We start from the raw sequence: 18,898 nt of genomic DNA on the forward strand, positions 1-18,898 counted from the left end.
GCCAGTTGTCCATTTGATTTTAGGAAACTGACTATGTGTGTGCTCATGCACATACATGTGCCCACACACAGAATTTTTTTAAACCAAGAGAGACAGCAAAAAGGCACCAAAAGAGGGAGCCTTATTTCTCAGTTGGCAGGGTGACAGCACCTTGCCCTGTTTGGATTTGGGTGGAGTATTGCCCAAGCAGGTAACAGCAGGGGTTGAGAAATTTCAGAAGAATTAGCTGATAGGCATCTATCATTGTACCTGGTTGTTATTTTAGCAGTGTTACAATAGGGGGCCAGAGAGCGTGGGCAGAGGGGTAGGGGATGAGGAGGAAAGCTCTGCTATCAGACGGAGGCTGCCAGTCCTTATGGGACTGGGCTGAGAACAACAAGGTGCAATAAGAGGAATCAGAATAGAAAGAAAAGCATTTCTTTTCCCAGGGTCATGCCAAATTCTGTTCTGTCCCCATTTCCAGGCCTACCGTCCCAAGCTTCTAGCCCCTTCTCAGGTGCTTTCTCAGCGACTCCAAGGCCACGGTCCCCACCTGGCTCACGCCCCTATCCAGCACTCTGCCTGTCTGTGGCCTCTGCTTTTCAGGGAGTCTGTGGGTCACAATTCCCCTTCTTTGCACCTGGTGATTCTCCCTATTAAATCAACAGCCCAGAAAGCCGCCCCAAGTGCTACAGGTAAGCCAGGCCAAATGAGAATAGCCAATGTTAAAATGGTCTGCGATGGCATGTTGTTGGGGGTGGGGCCAGTATTAATATGATGAGGCAGCTTAATGTGAGTCCCCTTCGCACAGGGCAGGTGCGGGGGAGAGAGAGTGGAGGATCAAGACAGCAGCTGCATCACAGAATTCGTGTTTGAATGACCTTCCCACCGTGTGATCAGTTCTAGCATGCTTAAACAGTGTCCACTGGCATGCAGAAGGATCAGCTGCTCTTAGTATCTTACCCTCATCCCTTCAAATCGTGATAAGGCTCTTAAGGGTCTCAAAGCTCTTAGGGTCCTAAGGGACTTTATGGCACCTAGTTCCGAGTAGCCCAGGGCATTAGCTATAAGGCTGACTAAAGAGACCTACACGGAAACAGAAGAGAAAAACAAAAACAAAAAAAAGGAAACAAAAGATAAAACAGCAACAACAACAGAAAAGAAACAGAGGATCCAGAGAGTTAGAATAAAACCCCTAGCCCTGATGACACAGACTGGGCCCCGCCCTCCCGGAAGAGGAAGTGTGTTACACCAGCTGCCTACGTCAACTTGGGCTCAAACGACCTGGAAGGAAAGGTGGTTGAGGCAGAAGAGAAAAACACAAAGGGAAGAGAACGTCGAGAGAGGGCAGAAGAACGGACATACAAACTGGCAAAGGGAAGAGGCTGACGGGATAGGGAGAATGAGGAAGTCCCATTGGAAGGAGAGGAGCCTGAACAGATGACAAAAGCCTTACCCTCGCCCTTTACAGTCTCTGCAGGTCCCAGAAGTTCCCATTAAATTAAGCCAGACAAATTTAATGGTACCTATGGAAAAGAATACAGATAAATACACACACTCCACACAGGCTGCCCCCTCCTCAGCTCATTCACCACGGACTTCCAACAAGGACAAGCTCTCTTACTCCTGGTTGACGAGAAACCGTTTGTTTGAGAATTGGATCAGTTACTACATCAACAAGGAAACGGATTCAATAAGCACCACAGTAGACTTCGCAGTTTCCAACAAGAAAAGGACCAAATGGAGAAACTTCTTGACAGAACTTTGGCTCCATGGGAACTCAAGTGACTCTCTCACTTTTAACTGCAACAATCCTTCCATCTTTTTAACTAGAATCACGGCTCCCTCATGGTCATGAGAACTTGGGTAGGTCTGGACAACTGAATCCATATTTTCCCTTATAATTCCCATGCTTTCTCTCCACAAAGCCCCGAAAGAACTGGCCTCAGGTCTAACCTTTCTAGGAAAATCTTCTCTTATTCTTATCATCAGGACAATGGCTGGAAGGCTTCTTGGATGAATTTTTTATTTACAGATAAGGAAACTGAGGCCCACACACAAGAATTTGCCCAGTGTCAACACTGGTGGTTCTGCAGCCAGGATTAAAGGCCCAAACTCCTGATTCCCAGGCAAAACTCTTTCTTCCACAGACAGGTCAACACCCCCCTGGCTGGATGACAAAAATCCCAATAAAGGATTATGGTATCTGCACAATTTGGAGCTGTGTATATTGCCATACTGGGGAGAAGCAGTCTGGTGTCTAGGCCTGGAGTCAGCCAAATGCTTTCTTGCTTTTACAGAGGCAGACCCACCTTATTCTACCAGAGCTCGCAGAGTGGCTAGCCCACAGATCCCTTAACTACACGGAGGGCTGCCTGGGCCTAACCTGAGAGGCACAGAGCTCTTCATGGGAAGAAGACCAGAAATACCTTTAGTTAGACTGTTTGGGCTCTGGGTTTCTTAGAGAAGTATTTCCCTTATACTGCACCACAAGTCTAGGATAGGTTAAGATGCTCTCATCAACAATTCTTAAATTCCCTATACTCGGAAGTAATGATTATAGGTTGGCTTAGCCTAAACTGATGATATTTGAAAGCAAATTTAGAGGCAAAAAAAAGAGAAACAATCCACAACTTGGTTCTTGGTTTCATTTGATGCTTTTAAACTCTAGCTGAGGGATTTATTTCTCAAGATTCTGTATCTCTGAACTGTACAAAAAGTTTTTTTTAAAAAAACAAAGATATTTATAATTAAGCAGCAGGCTGGCAGGGGTAGAAGTAGCAGGTCAATGGCCTATGAGGGTCAGGGATGAGCAGCCTCAGAGGTTTCAGAGTTTAAAGCAGTGTGAACCTTTGGCTATGCCTGTCCTAATAGTCCATGAGTGGAGATCTCTTCCCTGAAGGCCAGGCAGTAGCCAGAGCAAATCTGGAATGAACGGCTGCCTTATTCGGCTACTCAGGTTCTTTGAAGGGTAGATGGCTCAGAGTATAATTTCTGTTCCAAAACAGCAGGCTCAAAAGCTTTATCTAGAACACAGCAGTACCAACCAATCATTTCCCCTCCATCCATCACTGACAGTAAGAATCCACATGGAGGTGTCTTTTGTCTACGACTGCCAGGCGCGGCCAAGTCTCAACCCTGAAGCATCTAACACTGTCATATTCTTAAGTGAGACCTGAATGGGTACGTCTGAAGGTAAGCTACTTCAACCAAATACTCGAGGTCAAAATACCCAAATCAATTCTGCATAACTATGCCAGGTAAAGATTACAGAAAACTAAGCTTCATACAAGGCAAGAAGATTCTGGTTCTTGGTGCAGGGGGGTGGGGGTGGGCGGTGATTTATCTGATAATAAATAGGCCCAAAGTGGGGAGAAGGGTGGAGGAGGTACAGATGCCAATTCAGAGGCTGGCTTTAAATGCTGCTGAGACAGTCTGCTATTCAACTGACCAATCGAACCAAGATCTCCTCCCAAGACAGCATCAGCAAGCGTCCTATCTGGGTAGTTAGTGGTAATTTTATAATCTGCTGAGTCTCCATGTTAAACACTCACTGGACATAATCATAACATTGCTTAAAAGAATTAAGGAAAGAATAAAACCTGAAAAAGAAAAGGAACTGAGGGCAAGTAAAAATCCAGGCTATCTGTGGCTGCAGGCATAGAAGAAAAGAGAGACACTGTGTGACTTTTTAAAAATGACATGAACATTCCCAAATGGAGAGTGTTTTCAGTAGTGAATTCAGGATGAGGTGAATGGTCTCTGCAAGTTCCCATCCCTGGAACAGATATGCTGGCTAATCTCTGGATATGCTGGGGGTAAATTTCCCTGGGAGAAGATGATGAAATTCTTTTCCAGGACACAATCTCCAGGGCAGCCAAGGACCTGGGCAGAAGAAAATGTTGTCTCTGGGAACTCATGTGGCTTATAAACAAAGAAAGTTAATCTTGGAACCCGTCTAGATCATCTCCATGATTCTAAAAAGTACCCTGGTGGCTCTAAGAGGCAATGAGGAAGAATGAAAACCCATTAGAGGTACAAACATGGTGATGAATAACAGGTTCCGGCATCGAGTCACTGGTGGATGAAATGGGAGGAAAGAGAGCTTTTCAGAGAGGCTGCTAAATTAGGACCGAAAATTTACACCTGCTTGATGTTCTAAAATACTGAAGGGACCAGACTTTTTATTTAAAAGGACAGCAAATCCTCTGATGGTTCCAGCTGTCCAGGTGTCAGTCGAAGCCTTATTCTCCATCCATAACACACACAGTGCAGCCAGGGCACGGGCTGGAGCTGCTGCCCCTCGCCCCACCCTGGCACACTCTGCTTCACACTGGTTATGTGTGTCTGATCTTTTCAGCTCTTTGAGAGAAGTAATCTTGTCCTCTGCTGCTGCTGCTAAGTCGCTTCAGTCGTGTCTGACTCTTTGCGACCCCATGGACTGCAGCCCACCAGGCTCCTCCGTCCATCTTGTCTTCTACTCTCTGCTTCCCCCCAACACCTGGCAGGAGGTTTTGTGCTGTGGGTGTTGAATGAACATTTGATATATGAAGAATAAATGCACTGCTCTGCCTGAGAGAAAACTGAGAGTCCTGGGAGAGACCTGTTCCCGGAATGCGGGATTTCCACAAGCCTGGAATCAGGTAAGAGTGGCCTGGACAGCTAAGGTGAGCTTCCCAAGGGCCAGGGCCATCCCTCCCTGTCCCCTCTGACTCCCCATGGCTCCTGGGACAATTCTACACAGAGAATGGTGTTTTGTTTATTTCTGTTTACTAGTTACTGGTCCAGAAGTGTTTCAGGAGCCAGAGTCAGGTCTCATGGCAATGGAAGAATCCAGCAACCCCCCAAAGTTAGAGGATTTAAGGATTACTGTCTGCAGGCTCCATGTCTTTCTCATGTCTTTTGCTTCCCTGTCACTTAGTATAAAGAGTGCTAAAAGTATTTACTAAATGCACACTGACCTGCAGAACTGTTAATTCTTCTATAACAGCAGCAGAATGTGGGGAACTTGATTGCCCACCCAGAGGGAAGAGGAGAGCGGCACAGGTTAGGGTGAATGGGAGGCAGGTCAAGGTGGGGAAGGTTTGTGCTGAATCACAGCTTCCCTAGGGCTTCTGGAAGTGTGGGAGTGGACATACCTATCTGAGTTTCTGGAACGTCTAGAAGACAAGGGGCCCCTAGGTCTCCCGCAGGTGTCCACCTGACTCTAAGCGGTCCTGAGGAGTCACAGTGAAATCGAGGCTCCAGGGTACTTCCACTGTTCTGTAGAAAGAGAACTGGCCTGTGTCACCTCAGGTCTCTGGGTCTGATCCCAAACCCATTCCTTACCTCCTAGAACTTATACTTCCCATCTGTGGGAGGAGGCAGAGGCCCTTCCGCTGCCACCTCTGGCTAGAGGCGCTCATGCTGGCCACCCTGGGGCAAGACCTCCCTGGTTCACTCTAAGAGCAGTGACCTCCTCACCTCACTGGAGCACAGTGACAGCTCTCGGAAGGAGTCGAGGATGCTGCTTTGGGAAAGGAGTGCATTAACCCAACAGAGACCGCCCTGGTGCAGACTGCCAGGTGCTTCTGACTTCTGTGCTGCTTCGTGCCAGCCCAGAGGGGCTCCATAGGCAGTTCACCAATGAAACTATTTTATTTTTCTTTTTTTTTTGAAACCTATTTTAAAAGGACCAACCCAGCCACCAAACACTCCCCTTCTCCACTCTCAGAAGGAAGTGAAGTCACCTTTGGCCCTGCTCCTGAAATACCCATTCATTCTCATTCAAATGCTGATTTGACTAGAAGAAAAAAGCTTCAGTGATCAGACAGAATAAGAAGCACTCATCATGGTTAGAAAGCCCAATAAGGAACAGTTCCTGGTGGAGTGAGAAATAGTTATAGGTGACGTGGCTTCACCCTGAAAAATAACACAGCAGGTAAAGACCACTGAGCCGTGGAGATGGTCTCGAAACCTGGAGAAAAAAAGGATTTTTTAAGTTTGATCACCACTGTGGAAATAGCCATGTGTGGGAAGGAGTGGGAGTCGGGGGAGGGTTTCTGTTGGGTTCTTTCCTCTCCTTGACAGATTTGTTCGGGTGAGTCTGGTATGAAGACTTGAGATGGATGGGAGTGTACCTGGGGATGGTCAGCAGGAGCGTCTACTTTGATCCCACCCCACCCGCCCCGTCCTCTCAGCCCTCTTCTGGCAGCAGCAGGACGACAACACTGCTGGTCTGGGGCCAGAACCTTCCTGTTCCCAGTCTAATAACAAAGCCTGGACACCAATGATTCCTCTTCCCATTCCTAATCTCAGAAACTTCTAGGTCAAACCACTAATGAACTGGTGACTTAGGGCCTGGAGCAAATGCGGGGACTTCACAATCGCTTCCCAAGTCACCACCTGAGCGCTCCGAAGGGAACTTGACCCAAACCTCCTGGGCCCCAGGCAACTCCAGCCAGTAGAGGAAGGGCAGTCCCTGCTTTTGTTTTCCTGCTGGCAGCGGAGGGAAGTAAAAGCAGGACACGTACAGCCACGATGAGGAAGTCCAGCCAGCACCAGGCATTGGTGAAGAACTTGACGAAGCCGTAGGCTGTCCACTTGAGCAACATCTCCAGGATGAAGATGTAGGTGAAGACTTTATCAGCGTACTCCAGGATGGTACGGATGGTCTTCCTCTGCTCGATGTAGATGTCCTCAAAGGCCTGGAAGAGAGGCAGCAGCTGCCTATAGTGCCTACAGGGAAACAAGCAACACGGACGTCCCACCCCCCACCCCCGCAACCCCCAGCAGCCTTCCCACCTGTGCTGGCGGGTCATCAGCTCCCCATCTTCCTTCACTCTATCCCTTGCTACACATGGCTTTTCTTTGTAAAAAAGTTTTCTTGAGATGTAATTTTCATACCTCATAATTCAGCTATTTAAAGTTTACAGCACAATAGCTCTTAATGCATTCAGAGTCATATATTCATCACCACAGTCAACTTTAGAGTATTTTCATTACCCTCCAAAGAAACCCCACACCCTCCAGCTGTCACCCTCTAGTCTCCTGATCTCCTCCTAATCCTGGCAACCACCAATCTGCTTTCTGTCTCCACAGATCTGCTCCTTCTGGACATTTTGTATAAACTGAATCATATAAATGCGGTCCTTTGTGAATTAGGGGTATTAGGGAAGTAAGGGAAGTTGCTTTTAATGAGGCAAGCTAAGCAGTGAAGATACTTGGTCATTTGTATTCTTATCCTGATGAAAAGGGGGCCTTGGGCTCAAGAGGGATCATGCTGAGGTCTAGGATGAAGATACAGGCAAGTGTGCATTCTAATCCCCAGGGTTCAAAACACCAGCCCAAAGCACTGGAGTGGATCGTTACTCTTGGTCTGCAGCCAGGCTGTGTCGTTAGAGAAACTGGGCTCAGCCATCCAGTCTCTGCTGCCGGCCCCTACACCCCTGCGGAGTCGGTCCCCCAGCAGATCTCCCTGGACCTCACCAGGGCGCCACTGCTGAGCAGAATCATGAAGATGATGAAGGTCTCAAACCAGTTGTGCTCCACGATGAGGAAGCAGGTTTTCCGCAGGATCCACCAAGACTTGCCCAGCCCTTCCTCAGTGTTGACCTGGCAGCACTTAAATCTCTGGACACAACCTGGCACCGGTGGGAGAGGCAGATCAGGCTGTGGGATGCACCCCACCCAGATGCGCCCTCCCCTTCCTCTTCCAGGGCCCCCCAGGTGCTGCCCCACTGCACAGCACGACAGGAGTTCAGCGGCTGACTCAGAACCTCTGACTCAGAAGTGGAGAGGGTGGTGGGGCTGAAGCTACGCTGCCAGGCAGCCAGGGCAAGGCCCTCTGGTGATGGGAAGATACCCTATAAAGAAGCAGTGAGCGGGAGGAGAAGGGTAGTCAGGAGGCAGACACGGTGGAAGTCTTGGGGCTGATGTTGAGAAAAATGGACAAAGGAAAGTTTTGAGAATAAAAACTTGTTACAGCTGAGAATCAAATGGGGAAAAAGGTTATCAGCCTCCCTGAAATTGATGAGGTGAGGAACAAAGTTCCTGCAGATACCCACAGAGCCCCCCTCTCCCCGGCCAACCACGGACCCTGGCATAAACACTGTCTGCAAGCCATGCAAGGGCTACATGCCGCCCGCTCCCCTGGCCCCCTTCCACCTTCCGTGAAGCAGGCATCTGGGTCCAAGTACTCCTCAGGCTGCTCCACGGGGACTTCTTCTACTTCTGGTTTGATGTCAATGGTGCTTCCTTCAGAGGAGCTGGTGTCGTCCAGTTTCTAGATACGTAAGGAGAAAGGAGAGAAGCAGTGCTACAGCAGCACGTCCGCTCCATGCTGACCACACTGCCTTTGGTGCTGATGATGCAGAGCTACCTTTCAGGCTAGAAACTCTTCATGCAATTCACCATGGGCTGACAATTACGATAGGGCCTGCAGAACCTGTCAGGAGCGGGCACAACATCACAGCCTGCTCGCGGAGGACAGGGTCTGCCCTAGGCAGAAGGGGACTATAGCTGGTCTCAGTGGTACAGCTCAGACAGACTGATGGCAGTGAAGTACCCGAGGGTTTCCTCCAGCCTCTGATCCAGATGACTCAGAAGCAAGAGAGGCAGATCTGGGAACATCTCAGGAATCTAGCTCGTCTGGGGGTGGGTAGAATTGGTTCTCAAAGTTGAAAGTGAAGTGAAAGTCCCTCAGTCTTGTCCAACTCTTTGCGACCCCATGGACCGTAGCCTGCCAGGCTCCTCTGTCCACAGAATTCTCCAGGCCAGAATACTGGAGTGGGTGGCCAGTCCCTTCTCCAGGGGATCTTCCCGACCCAGGGATTGAATCCAGTTCTCCTGCATTGCAGGCGGATTCTTTACTGTCTGAGCCATCAGGGAAGCCCAAAAGTTCAAAGTTGAGAGTTGGCTATTCCAAAATCTCTCTGCCAGGCCCATGGCTGGACCAGTCTCAAGACTGATCATTTGTTCTTACACAGGATCAAGACACGTTTCTTGGCTGGGACCTTACATCTTTGCTGCCTTCAGGATCCGACTCGCTGCTGACGTCCTCGGTGTTTAGGTTCTCAAAGTCGGACTCGCCGACGGCGATGGGCACTCGCACGGTCAGGTTGGGATTGTTGATGAAGGACATGTGGTCCTCGTCGATGATGTACTTCTCCACACTGCTGCCGATGCCACTGGTGGTGCCATTGCCGTTCTTCTGGAAGTCACCGTTCCGGTGGATGTCGGCGCCGGTGTGGTTGGCGATGCAATTGGCTTTCTTCTCGTACAGCTCGTCCAGAGGTTTCACTTCGTCGGCCTCGCGCTGCTTGAAATGGGCCTGCATGAAGGCATGCACTTTCAGCTTGATCCACGCCACGCCCTTCTTGATCCGGATCACAGAGATTTGCAGGTTGTTCATTTCTCCATCGTCGTCTGTGGCCGCCAGGTTGTCAGCACTGAATGAGCTCAGAAGCAAGGCCAGAAACAGGTTCAGCACCTGCACCGGAAGCATTAGGAAAACGGCGAGTGAATGGAGAAGGGTGTTGGGTACAGCTATCCACTAAACTAGGGCTGTAAACTGCAGGCTCACAGTCTTATGGAAAAGACTCGAGAGTTTCTACTGTGCTCTCTCTGACTCACGTGGTGTTTTCAGTGCTCATGTCACTACGTGCACATTTTGTTTGGTTTTGGTTGTAATACAAGGAGTTCAGCACTCCTTTTTTGGGTTCTTTTGTAGTGCTATTCACATATATATGTACTTCAAAACATACTCCTTTTCTTATAATCAGAAAAAGCAAAGGTTGTATCCATTTTGGGAGGAAATTCTCCAAAAATACAAACAAAAAGGTGGGCATGGATTATTGAGAAGGATCAAAGAATGCCTAGATGCCATGTGTTCCTGAGCAGCAGGTGTCCTGGAGGACCCAGGTTAGAAAAAAATTAGGCTTGGAGAACCAGACTTTCAAATAACAAATCTAGAAGGTGGAACTGAAATATCTTCCATGTTATCCTATTTTAAAAATCGATTTTGTTTTCCTAACATTTATCAAAATTAAGTAGCTCGAGCAAGAAGTGATGGTGACTTTTGGGTTCTATATCCAAGTGTCAGGGCCATTAGAAACAAGTTTCATTTATTTTTCTTTTCTTTTCTTAACCACATTGGGCATTAAGATTATTTATTTTTATTAAGACTTACTTTTGAAAAGTGGGAGGGATGTTCACTCCTTGATTTACACTTGGCCCTTACTTTGTCATACTTCTGAAGAAGAGTAAGGCACACATTTTAGGTGGAAATAATCATATGCACAAGGTGGGAGAAACAGAAACAATGTATGAACTCTGCGCATCCGGATTCCAGTGGGCATTTGCAGCATTACCGAGGAAGACAGTCAGTTAAACGGGGGTCAGCTAATAAGGGCTTTGAAGGCCAGGCTGAAATATTTGAATCTTAATTGGATCCACTATTGGTCCTTAAGTAAACGAGTCACAGATGATGACAGAGATTTGAGAAAGCCATTCCTACTAGGTACACATGTGGTAGGCTGGGAGGAGGGGTTAGGAGTTAGGAGGCTGTTCCTTGCATGAGTTGATAAGGGTCTGGATCAGGCTATAGCAATCTCAAACCTTAGCAAGCAGAAGAATCTCCTGGAGTGGCATGCTTGTTAAAAACGAGCATCTCCTTGGTCTCACCAGAAAGATTCTGATTCAGTAGATCTGGGGTAGGTCCTGGGACTTGGCCTTTTTTAATGAGTGAAGCTCAAGGTGACTGTAACGAAGGTGGTCTTCCTTGGACTTTTAGAAATACCAGATGGGTTGCAGAAATGGAAAGGAAGGGGCAGATCTCAGAAATACTACAAAGAAAGGTGCATATATATAAATGCTAAGAAGAAAGAGATGAGAGACATCAGATGTCTACCTGGAATGGAGAGAAACGTCAGAAGAGACTGACAGATTCCTGGAGACGACATGGGCAGAAGGACTGCGCCACGGGGGAACCAGGAAAAGTGCCATCCCAGACAGAAGTACCAGTGGATTTTGCCGTGTGCTCAGGTGTCTGTAGCCAGTCGTGGGAAGGTGTCCCTGAGACTACTGAGGACGGGAGACTAGAGAAATGGGAGGTCAGGGCTGGTGATGCTGACTCTGCAATGGACAGTAGCTGTAGGCAGCAGCTGTCCTCAATGAAGGAGTGGGAAGACTGGGGGTCAGGACTGAGGGGAAGATGGCTGGGAATGGAGAATGGGAGTGACTAAGAAACATTACATTGCCTGTTTTTATAGGTCCAGTGAAAGACTAGGGTGGGCAAGGCTGGTTCAGAGGTTGATGAGTAGGAATGCCCTACTGGCATATGCTTCTCTATGGCAGAAAAAGGAAGAGAACCACTCTCGAAGAGCTTATAAGGGGTCATCTGAGTGTGTCTTCTTCCAGTCCTCCTTCTTGTACACTTGCAGGCAGGCTCTGGCCTGATTTGAAAGATGAGTGGTTCTTAAACTACAACGTGTATGTGGATCACCTGGGAATCATGTTAAAAATGCAGATACTGATTGTGGGGAGTGGCCTTAGATTCTGAATCTCTAGTATAGCCTTGAACGTTCTCATTGCTGCTAGTCCTCAGATGACACTTTGAGAAACAAGGTGTTAATTTCTGTTGGTGAGCATTCTATTTACAGAGGCAAGTGACAGCAGGTGGACAGAGTGAAGCAAGGAAGTGATTTGAAATTTATAAACCTCAGATAAAATCCTAGGATGGCTTAGATCCATGGTTCTCAAAGGAGGGCAATTTTGCCCTCTGAGGGCAGTTGGTCATGTCTGGAGACATCTTTGGTTTTTACAACTTGGGCCAGGGGTCACTACTGGCCAGTAAAGAGTAGATGCCAGGGAAACTGCAAATACCTTACAGTACACAGGACATTTCCACAACAAATAATTATCCAGCCCAAAAGATCAGGCTGAGAAGCTCTGAGTGTTTTTTAATAGTAGAAAGACCACAGACTTTGACGTCAAGGATCTAATACAAGCCCTGACGTTTATTAGCTGCGGGACTTTGGAAAAGTGCCTTAACTTTGCTGAATTTTGTTTTGACAATTATGAAAAGGTTGACACGTTGTGAGGCTCATGACCCAGTAGGCCTCTGAAAACAGCAGTCTCTTTTCCTTTGTACCTCAGGGTTCTTGGGCCGAGAAAGAATAAAGACCACCACAGACAGGGAAGGACTAAGTAGACTGGGCTTCTGGGTCAAGGGTAGAATGCTCAGAGCAAAGAACAAAAAGATGCACAAGTCAGTACTAACCACCAAGTTGCCAATAACCATGACCATCATGAAGACAATGAGGCACATGGCCTGGCCAGCCACCTCCATGCAGTCCCACATGGTCTCGATCCACTCCCCGCACAGCACTCGAAAGACGATGAGGAAAGAGTGGAAAAAGTCGTGCATGTGCCAGCGCGGGAGTTCACAGTCCTGGTTGATCTTGCAGACACATTCTTTGTAGCTCTTTCCAAAGAGCTGCATCCCCACCACGGCAAAGATGAAGACAATAATGGCCAGCACAAGGGTCAGGTTGCCCAGGGCACCCACTGAATTTCCAATAATCTTGATCAGCATGTTCAGGGTGGGCCAGGATTTGGCCAATTTGAAGACTCGGAGCTACGGAAAAGAAACCCAAACAAAACCCAAATGAAATTCAATTAATTTATTCTTATCACATGGCTACAATAAAAACATACAAAATTAGCAAGATCATTACATTTACTGAGCACCCTTGGGAAATTCTCAGGGTTTTCTAACAGTATCTTAAAACTGAGAGAAACTGAGGCACAGATGAAGGAAAACTAACTGCAAAATAAGTGAAAGATTTAGAACTAAGAATACTGCTTCTAGTCCCTGAATTAGTCTCTAGGTCAATCCACCTTCTAAAAATCCATACATGAACATATCCTTTTCCTACTGATTTTCCCTTGACTTCTCAGCAGTCATGTTAAGGAAAGTGATTTGTAGTGAACCAAAAGATTGGCTTGGTAAGGACTGTGAGAATAGATCATCTGTCTCTTTAAAAAGGCAAGCATTTAAAAATTCTACATATCTCTCTTTTTGCCTACCAATAAATAGGTAATGGCCGATATGAAACTTTGTGACATGCTTGGACTAACTGGGAGGAAAAGCACAGCTTCCAAGGGGCAGTTCTAACACACCAAAAGCCTTATGAAAAGGGACTACTCTGATATTAATTCAGAGGACAGAACTTTTGGTATCTGTTAATCAGAAAATTTCTGTATTCTGTGATGAATGATTATAAGGTCTTGGCTAACCAGCTGAGAATTATAATGAATAAAGCCCATGAACAGAGATCACCATATGTCTTAAGTTAATAACTACACATGTAGTAGTATGTGTAACAGGATCTAACAGGAATTCTCGTAGAAGGCAACCATGTTGATTTGGACATTTTTTTCCCCCACTGAAAATCTGAGTTTTATCTGAGAGTTCAAGATTTACCAGGTGATGCTCTGTATGTAATCTGGGTCTCTCACAGTTTTCCAGCATTCTGACTGGCTGTTAATTTATTCAGAGTATTAGTGATAATGCTTCTATCACTTAATTCTTCATCTTATCTTCTAAATAACAAGAACTACTCTCAAAAAGTCTACTTTTGGCTGGATCCTAACCAAAGACCAGTAAGCAGAGGTTCCAGAAATGTGACAGATATTATTTGTGACTTGGATTTAATGAGATTTGTTTTATAAACAGTTTCATTCTAATCCAATTCTCTTTCTTAGATAAGCTGAATATCCTTAAATCCTTTCAGTTGTGAGTGCTTAGGTATTTTCCCAATAAGAGAAACAAATCTAAGCCATTTCTGATGCTCTGTCTGAGTGGGATACCCTCAAGGTAACTCAGCTTCTCAAGGGACTCAATCAGGACATTACTCATGCCTATGTTTCATAGGAAGCTATTCTGAGGATATTGTTAACTATTAATACGTTCAGAGGGATTTAGTAATTTGAACACTAATTTCTTCAAATACATTAAAAAAATCCTTCTTAGCTAAAGATCTGTGTTCAACAACTAATTTCAATATAACTTTAAAAAACATTATTTTATTCTCATTTTCTAGAAGAGGTCACCATGATAGAAGAAATGAGCCATCTTTGGAAAAGAGAGAAATATTTGCCATTTCAGGGAGATGTTCAGATAAAGAAATGGGCTCACCAGCAAATTCAAATCAGACCTCAGAATAGCTCTTGTGAATCCTTCTTCATCTTTTAGATTAACCATTATTTTCTGAGGAACTTCATAAAATTGATTTATGTTTGTTGACTGATTAAAAAAATCTACTTTCTATATTAGGTAATTAGCAGAAAAGTTTTTCAATATTTTAGTTGACAAACCAATAAACAGTCAACTGAAACTGGGAGCAGGATACAGCTAAGAATTTTGTAAAATCGTCAGATTAACTTATATAAAATTCTTCCTAGTAGCTACAAGACAGGAAATGTAAAAAAGAAATTGGAGAAATATGGAATACCAATCGGAAAGATCGCAGCACCGAAAGCCCCTCCACGTCTGCTAGACTCAGTTCCATTAAACTGAGGGAGACAATAAATCCATCAAAAATGTTCCAACCTTCTTGGAAATAATAGTAGGGATCCATGGCTATGAGCTTCAGGAACATTTCCGCTGTGAAAATTCCAGTGAAAACCTAAAGAGGGGGAAGGCAGGGGTAAGAAAAAGAAATAATAGAAAGAAAATGCCTCTATCATTATCTTTGAATACGGCAAGTCCAAGAAGCCACAAGCATCATCAGCCTTCACTAAATTCTGCCTCTGAGGACATCAATACCTGGATGTCCCCTGACAACTCCACCCGATGCAGCAAAGTCTTATTTCCTCTTGAATGAAGAGGAAATGTCCCCATCTTTGTTGCTAGAACTACCCAATTCATATTGTTCAAGATGGCAGTTAAAAAATTATTCTAAGCAATCAGGAATATCACACAAGTGATTCTTAAAGGGTCAGCAGTCATTTGAATGTGTATGCCACATTTGGGATATTGACCAAAAAAAAAAAAATCACTCACTGTGTTCTAATTATATTAGAAAAATACAGCATTATTCCTGATTTAACATTATGTGTCTCCTTGACTGTAGACATATACTGCAGAGCTTCTTCTTTTAAATGGTAAAAGCAACAGAACATTGCTTAAAGTGTGCAAAATATTAGAGAAATAGTCAGTCTCACTGTCTTGCATACAATTATTATTTTAATGTACTCCTCTTTTTTCAAATGCATAAAAATATTTTGCCAGAGTTTAAAACCACAGACTACATAATATCTTGGCTTTTCACTTATCTTGATTTATCGTGACTCATTTCACTTGACACACTTTTCACTATCATGACTCCATTCATGTTGCAACAGTCTTCCTAGTTCCCACTTTCACTGCTTGTACAATATTCTATTGGGTAAATACATCCTCAAAGAATTGTCCCATTGTTGGAGACTCTGTTGGTGCTTCCTTTTGATTTTTTCAATAGGATAATCAAGGATGTAATCATTGTTCTAGATTTGGAGCTTATTGGGTATGAGACTGATTTCCCCTCTCTATTACCTGACTCACTCCCACTTTTCTGCCTTTCAGAGCACCGTGTGTTTCCCCAATGCCTTCTGTATCCTGAGGGCCTTAGTAGCAAAACATGTAGGCAGAAAGCAAAATCCCATGAACACCAGTTTTGACAAGATGAATACTCTCATTCTAGGCTAACCACGTAATATCTGACTATTACTGAATATCCTGTTTTTAGAGGAGAGGACTTTATATGCATCAGATTTAAAATTCATAATAAGTTAATAATTGTAACCACTTGGTTACCAAGTTTACATATGAAGGGGCTTGAGAAAAACTTCAGAGATATGGTCTGAGGTCAGAATTTAAAATAGTGAAAAATACTTAGATTATACTTGTGGTTTGGAAATACACTGAATTAATGTTTACCAAACAAACAAACAAACAAACCAGAATGACTTGATGAAAATAAAACAAAACGGTTAAGTGGTTTGGAAATTTTTGGTTTCCATATACATTTCTAAGCTTCCCCCATCCTGGGTCAGGAAGATCCGCTAGAGAAGGGATAGGCTACCCACTCCAGTATTCTTGGGCTTCCCTTATGGCTCAGCTGGTAAAGAATCCACCTGCAATATGGGAGACCTGGGTTTGATCTCTGGGTTGGGAAGATCCCCTGCAGAAGGGAAAGGCTATTCACTCCAGTATTTTGGCCTAGAGAATTCCATGGACTGTATAGTCCATGGGGTGGCAAAGAGTCACGACTAAGTGACTTTCACTTCCCAGGTGGCTCAGTGGTAAAGAACCTGCCTGCCAATGCAGGAGACGCAGGTTCGATCCCTGGGTCGGGAAAATCCCCTGGAGAAGGAAATGGCAACCCATTCTAGTATTCTTGCCTGGAGAATCCCATGGTCAGAGGAGCCTGGTGGGCTACAGTCCACAGGGTTGCAAAGAGTTGGACACAGTTGAATGACTGAGCACACTCGCATGCACTGTTTTAAACTGAAGATGCAGTATTCTAAAATTGGAAGAAAATACTCCCTGAAGAGGTCTGGTTAACCTAAATCAACAGTTCATAGTGCAAGCTAAGCGTGTACAGATGGAATATTACTCTTTATGAGGTCAGTCAAGTAGGGGCGGCTAATCAAATCAACTCTTGACACACATTTTGCCCTTAGGTTCAGCCCAACAAAGGTTTCTCTACTCAGAAACATCAACCCACTTAAAGCACACTAAGTAGAAACGGAATCTGCTGTCCTGTTGGTTCTTGGTGAACCCACAGAAAGTGACCAGTAACTGCACAGGGTGATGAACCTCAGAACAGCCATCCTGTGGGAATTCTGGTTCCTGAGAGAAAATGCAGTTCTGCGGTGCTGCCTTTTAATGGGAGGCGGGGCCTCCAGAGGCCTGGCAAAAACACCTGTGATAGGGACTTCCCCGGTGGTGCCATGGCTAAGAGTTCACACTCCCAATGCAGGGAGCCCTGGTACAATTCTTTAGTCAGGCAGTGAACTAGATTCTGCATGCCACAACTAAAAAAACAAAAACAAAAAAGATACCCTGCATGCTGCAACTAAGACCTGGCACAGCCAAATAAATAAATAAACATTAAAAGAGAAAAAAAGAGAAATGCCTGTGACAGAGGCATGTTGCTTCATGCCTTCAGTCCACATAGTGGGCTGCCCTTGTTTGGAGTTTGGGTAAGTATAAATTTGTAGCTGTTGGCTGTATGAAGGAATTACTTTTTTGAAAAATGGAGAAGAGCAGATTCAAGGTTATCCTTTTGATGCCATCAACAACTGTATATAAATGTCACTCTTGTGAATGTCATCCAATATTCACCTCAGAATTTACCTTCTAGTGCAGCTGCTATCGGTATAGCCAGGGATCCCTGGGGTCCCCAAGACCCTTTCAAGGGGCATGGAGTCCTCTCTCCCTTTAGAAAGAGGTATACATAAGAGACTACAGGGACAGAGAGGAAGAAAAATGACAATATGAAAGGGATTCCTTTCAGCTGAAAACTTAGTTTAAGCTGCAGTTAAGAAACTATAACATTCATGTGTATTTGGTGAAGGAGGAAAAAACAACTTCTTGTTTTTCCTATTTTGCTCAGAATTTCAGAAATTAAACTTAGGTGTCAGGTGAACCTTTTGCCCTTCCTTCCATACTCCTTCCCCTCAAAAGAACCAGTTCTAAAGCCCTGTCCACATGGAGGGGCATTTGGTGTCAGGTGCCGGGGCCCAAGCAGGACATCTGTGCAGGAGGCCAGCTTGGTGTGGGCTGTCAGAGCCGATGCAAGCCAAGGAGGGCGTCCACTCCGGGGGGACAGTCCCATGTCTGAGCAGGATAAGGAGAGTATTTGTGTTGCATGGCTGCCCAGCACAGGGTGTTGAAACCTAAGGGGGATGGGAGGGCGTCCCCCCTGGAGAGGGTGGGAGACCTGGCAGAGAGTCAGAGCTTAAGCAGGTGGACATGGCATCCCAAGGGGGAGGCCAGCCTGGTGAGGGGTGTCAGAGCCCGAGTGGCTTGAAGATGGCATCCAGCGGTTCAGAGAGGTGGCCCAGTGAAGGGTGTCAGGGCCAAGCAGGCTGAGGGGGATGTGGCCTAGGATCTAGAGCCAGCTACAGAGGTGTGTGAGTGTGTGAGTGTGTGTGCATGAGTGCTGAGTGAGAAGAACTTCTGGGGAGGAAGGACAGCGTGTGCGCGCGCGTGTGTGATTGTGTGTGTGTGATGGTGTGTGTGTGTGTGTGATGGTGTGTGTGTGAGATCATGTGTGTGTGTAATCGTGTGTGTGCGTGCGTGATTGTGTGTGTGTGTGTGCGTGTGTGTGCCTGGAGCCAGCTACAGAGCTGGGCAAGGAGAACTTCTGGGTGGAAGGACAGCCTAAGAGTGAGTGTGTATGTGTGTTGTGGGGGGGGTGTGGGGTTGAGAAGTGGCCCTGTAGACGGGCAGCACAGACTGGAGAGTCAGCGCCTGAGCAGGGCCAGGAATGATGCCCTGGCGTGGGGTGTCCAAGCCCAAGCAGGATGTAGACAGCTTCTGGGCGGGGAATCCTGGGATGGGGTCAGGAGGAGTCCTTGCAGGGGAAGGCCCACTCTGAGGTGTGTCAGTTCAAGTGGGACAGGAGAATTAAGGCTGTCTGTGGGCCACCCGGTCAGGGAGGATGGGGCCTGAGAGGTGTGAGGAGGGGTCCAAGCAGAGGACACGGGGACTCAGGGTCTGACCAGGGGGAGGGGACCCCCATGTTGCAAGAGGTAACAGGGGCTTTTTCTTTTTTTAAATGAAATAATATACTAAGGATAGTGGCAACCAGGTTTCTTTTTGTTGGTGAAGAAGTTATAAACATAGAAAGAAGAAAAACAGAATGAATCCTGTAATGCTAGGTTAGAG

General features: G+C 45.9%; 1 protein-coding gene across 1 annotated transcript in view; it reads right to left on the minus strand.

Moving 5' to 3' along the window:
* SCN8A (sodium voltage-gated channel alpha subunit 8) overlaps positions 1-18,898 on the minus strand; it is a 122,893-nt gene that overhangs the window by 15,925 nt on the left and 88,070 nt on the right. Inside the window, exons 14-20 of the mRNA XM_052640752.1 lie at positions 14,475-14,648; positions 12,239-12,595; positions 8,978-9,448; positions 8,125-8,242; positions 7,447-7,601; positions 6,492-6,665; positions 943-1,065 (exon numbers count right to left, since the gene is read on the minus strand). Coding sequence (XP_052496712.1) covers positions 943-1,065; positions 6,492-6,665; positions 7,447-7,601; positions 8,125-8,242; positions 8,978-9,448; positions 12,239-12,595; positions 14,475-14,648 — 1,572 coding nt within the window. The remainder of the gene's footprint in view (positions 1-942; positions 1,066-6,491; positions 6,666-7,446; positions 7,602-8,124; positions 8,243-8,977; positions 9,449-12,238; positions 12,596-14,474; positions 14,649-18,898) is intronic.

Source organism: Budorcas taxicolor, chromosome 5 (genome assembly GCF_023091745.1).
Source record: "Budorcas taxicolor isolate Tak-1 chromosome 5, Takin1.1, whole genome shotgun sequence".
Classification (NCBI taxonomy): domain Eukaryota; kingdom Metazoa; phylum Chordata; class Mammalia; order Artiodactyla; family Bovidae; genus Budorcas; species Budorcas taxicolor.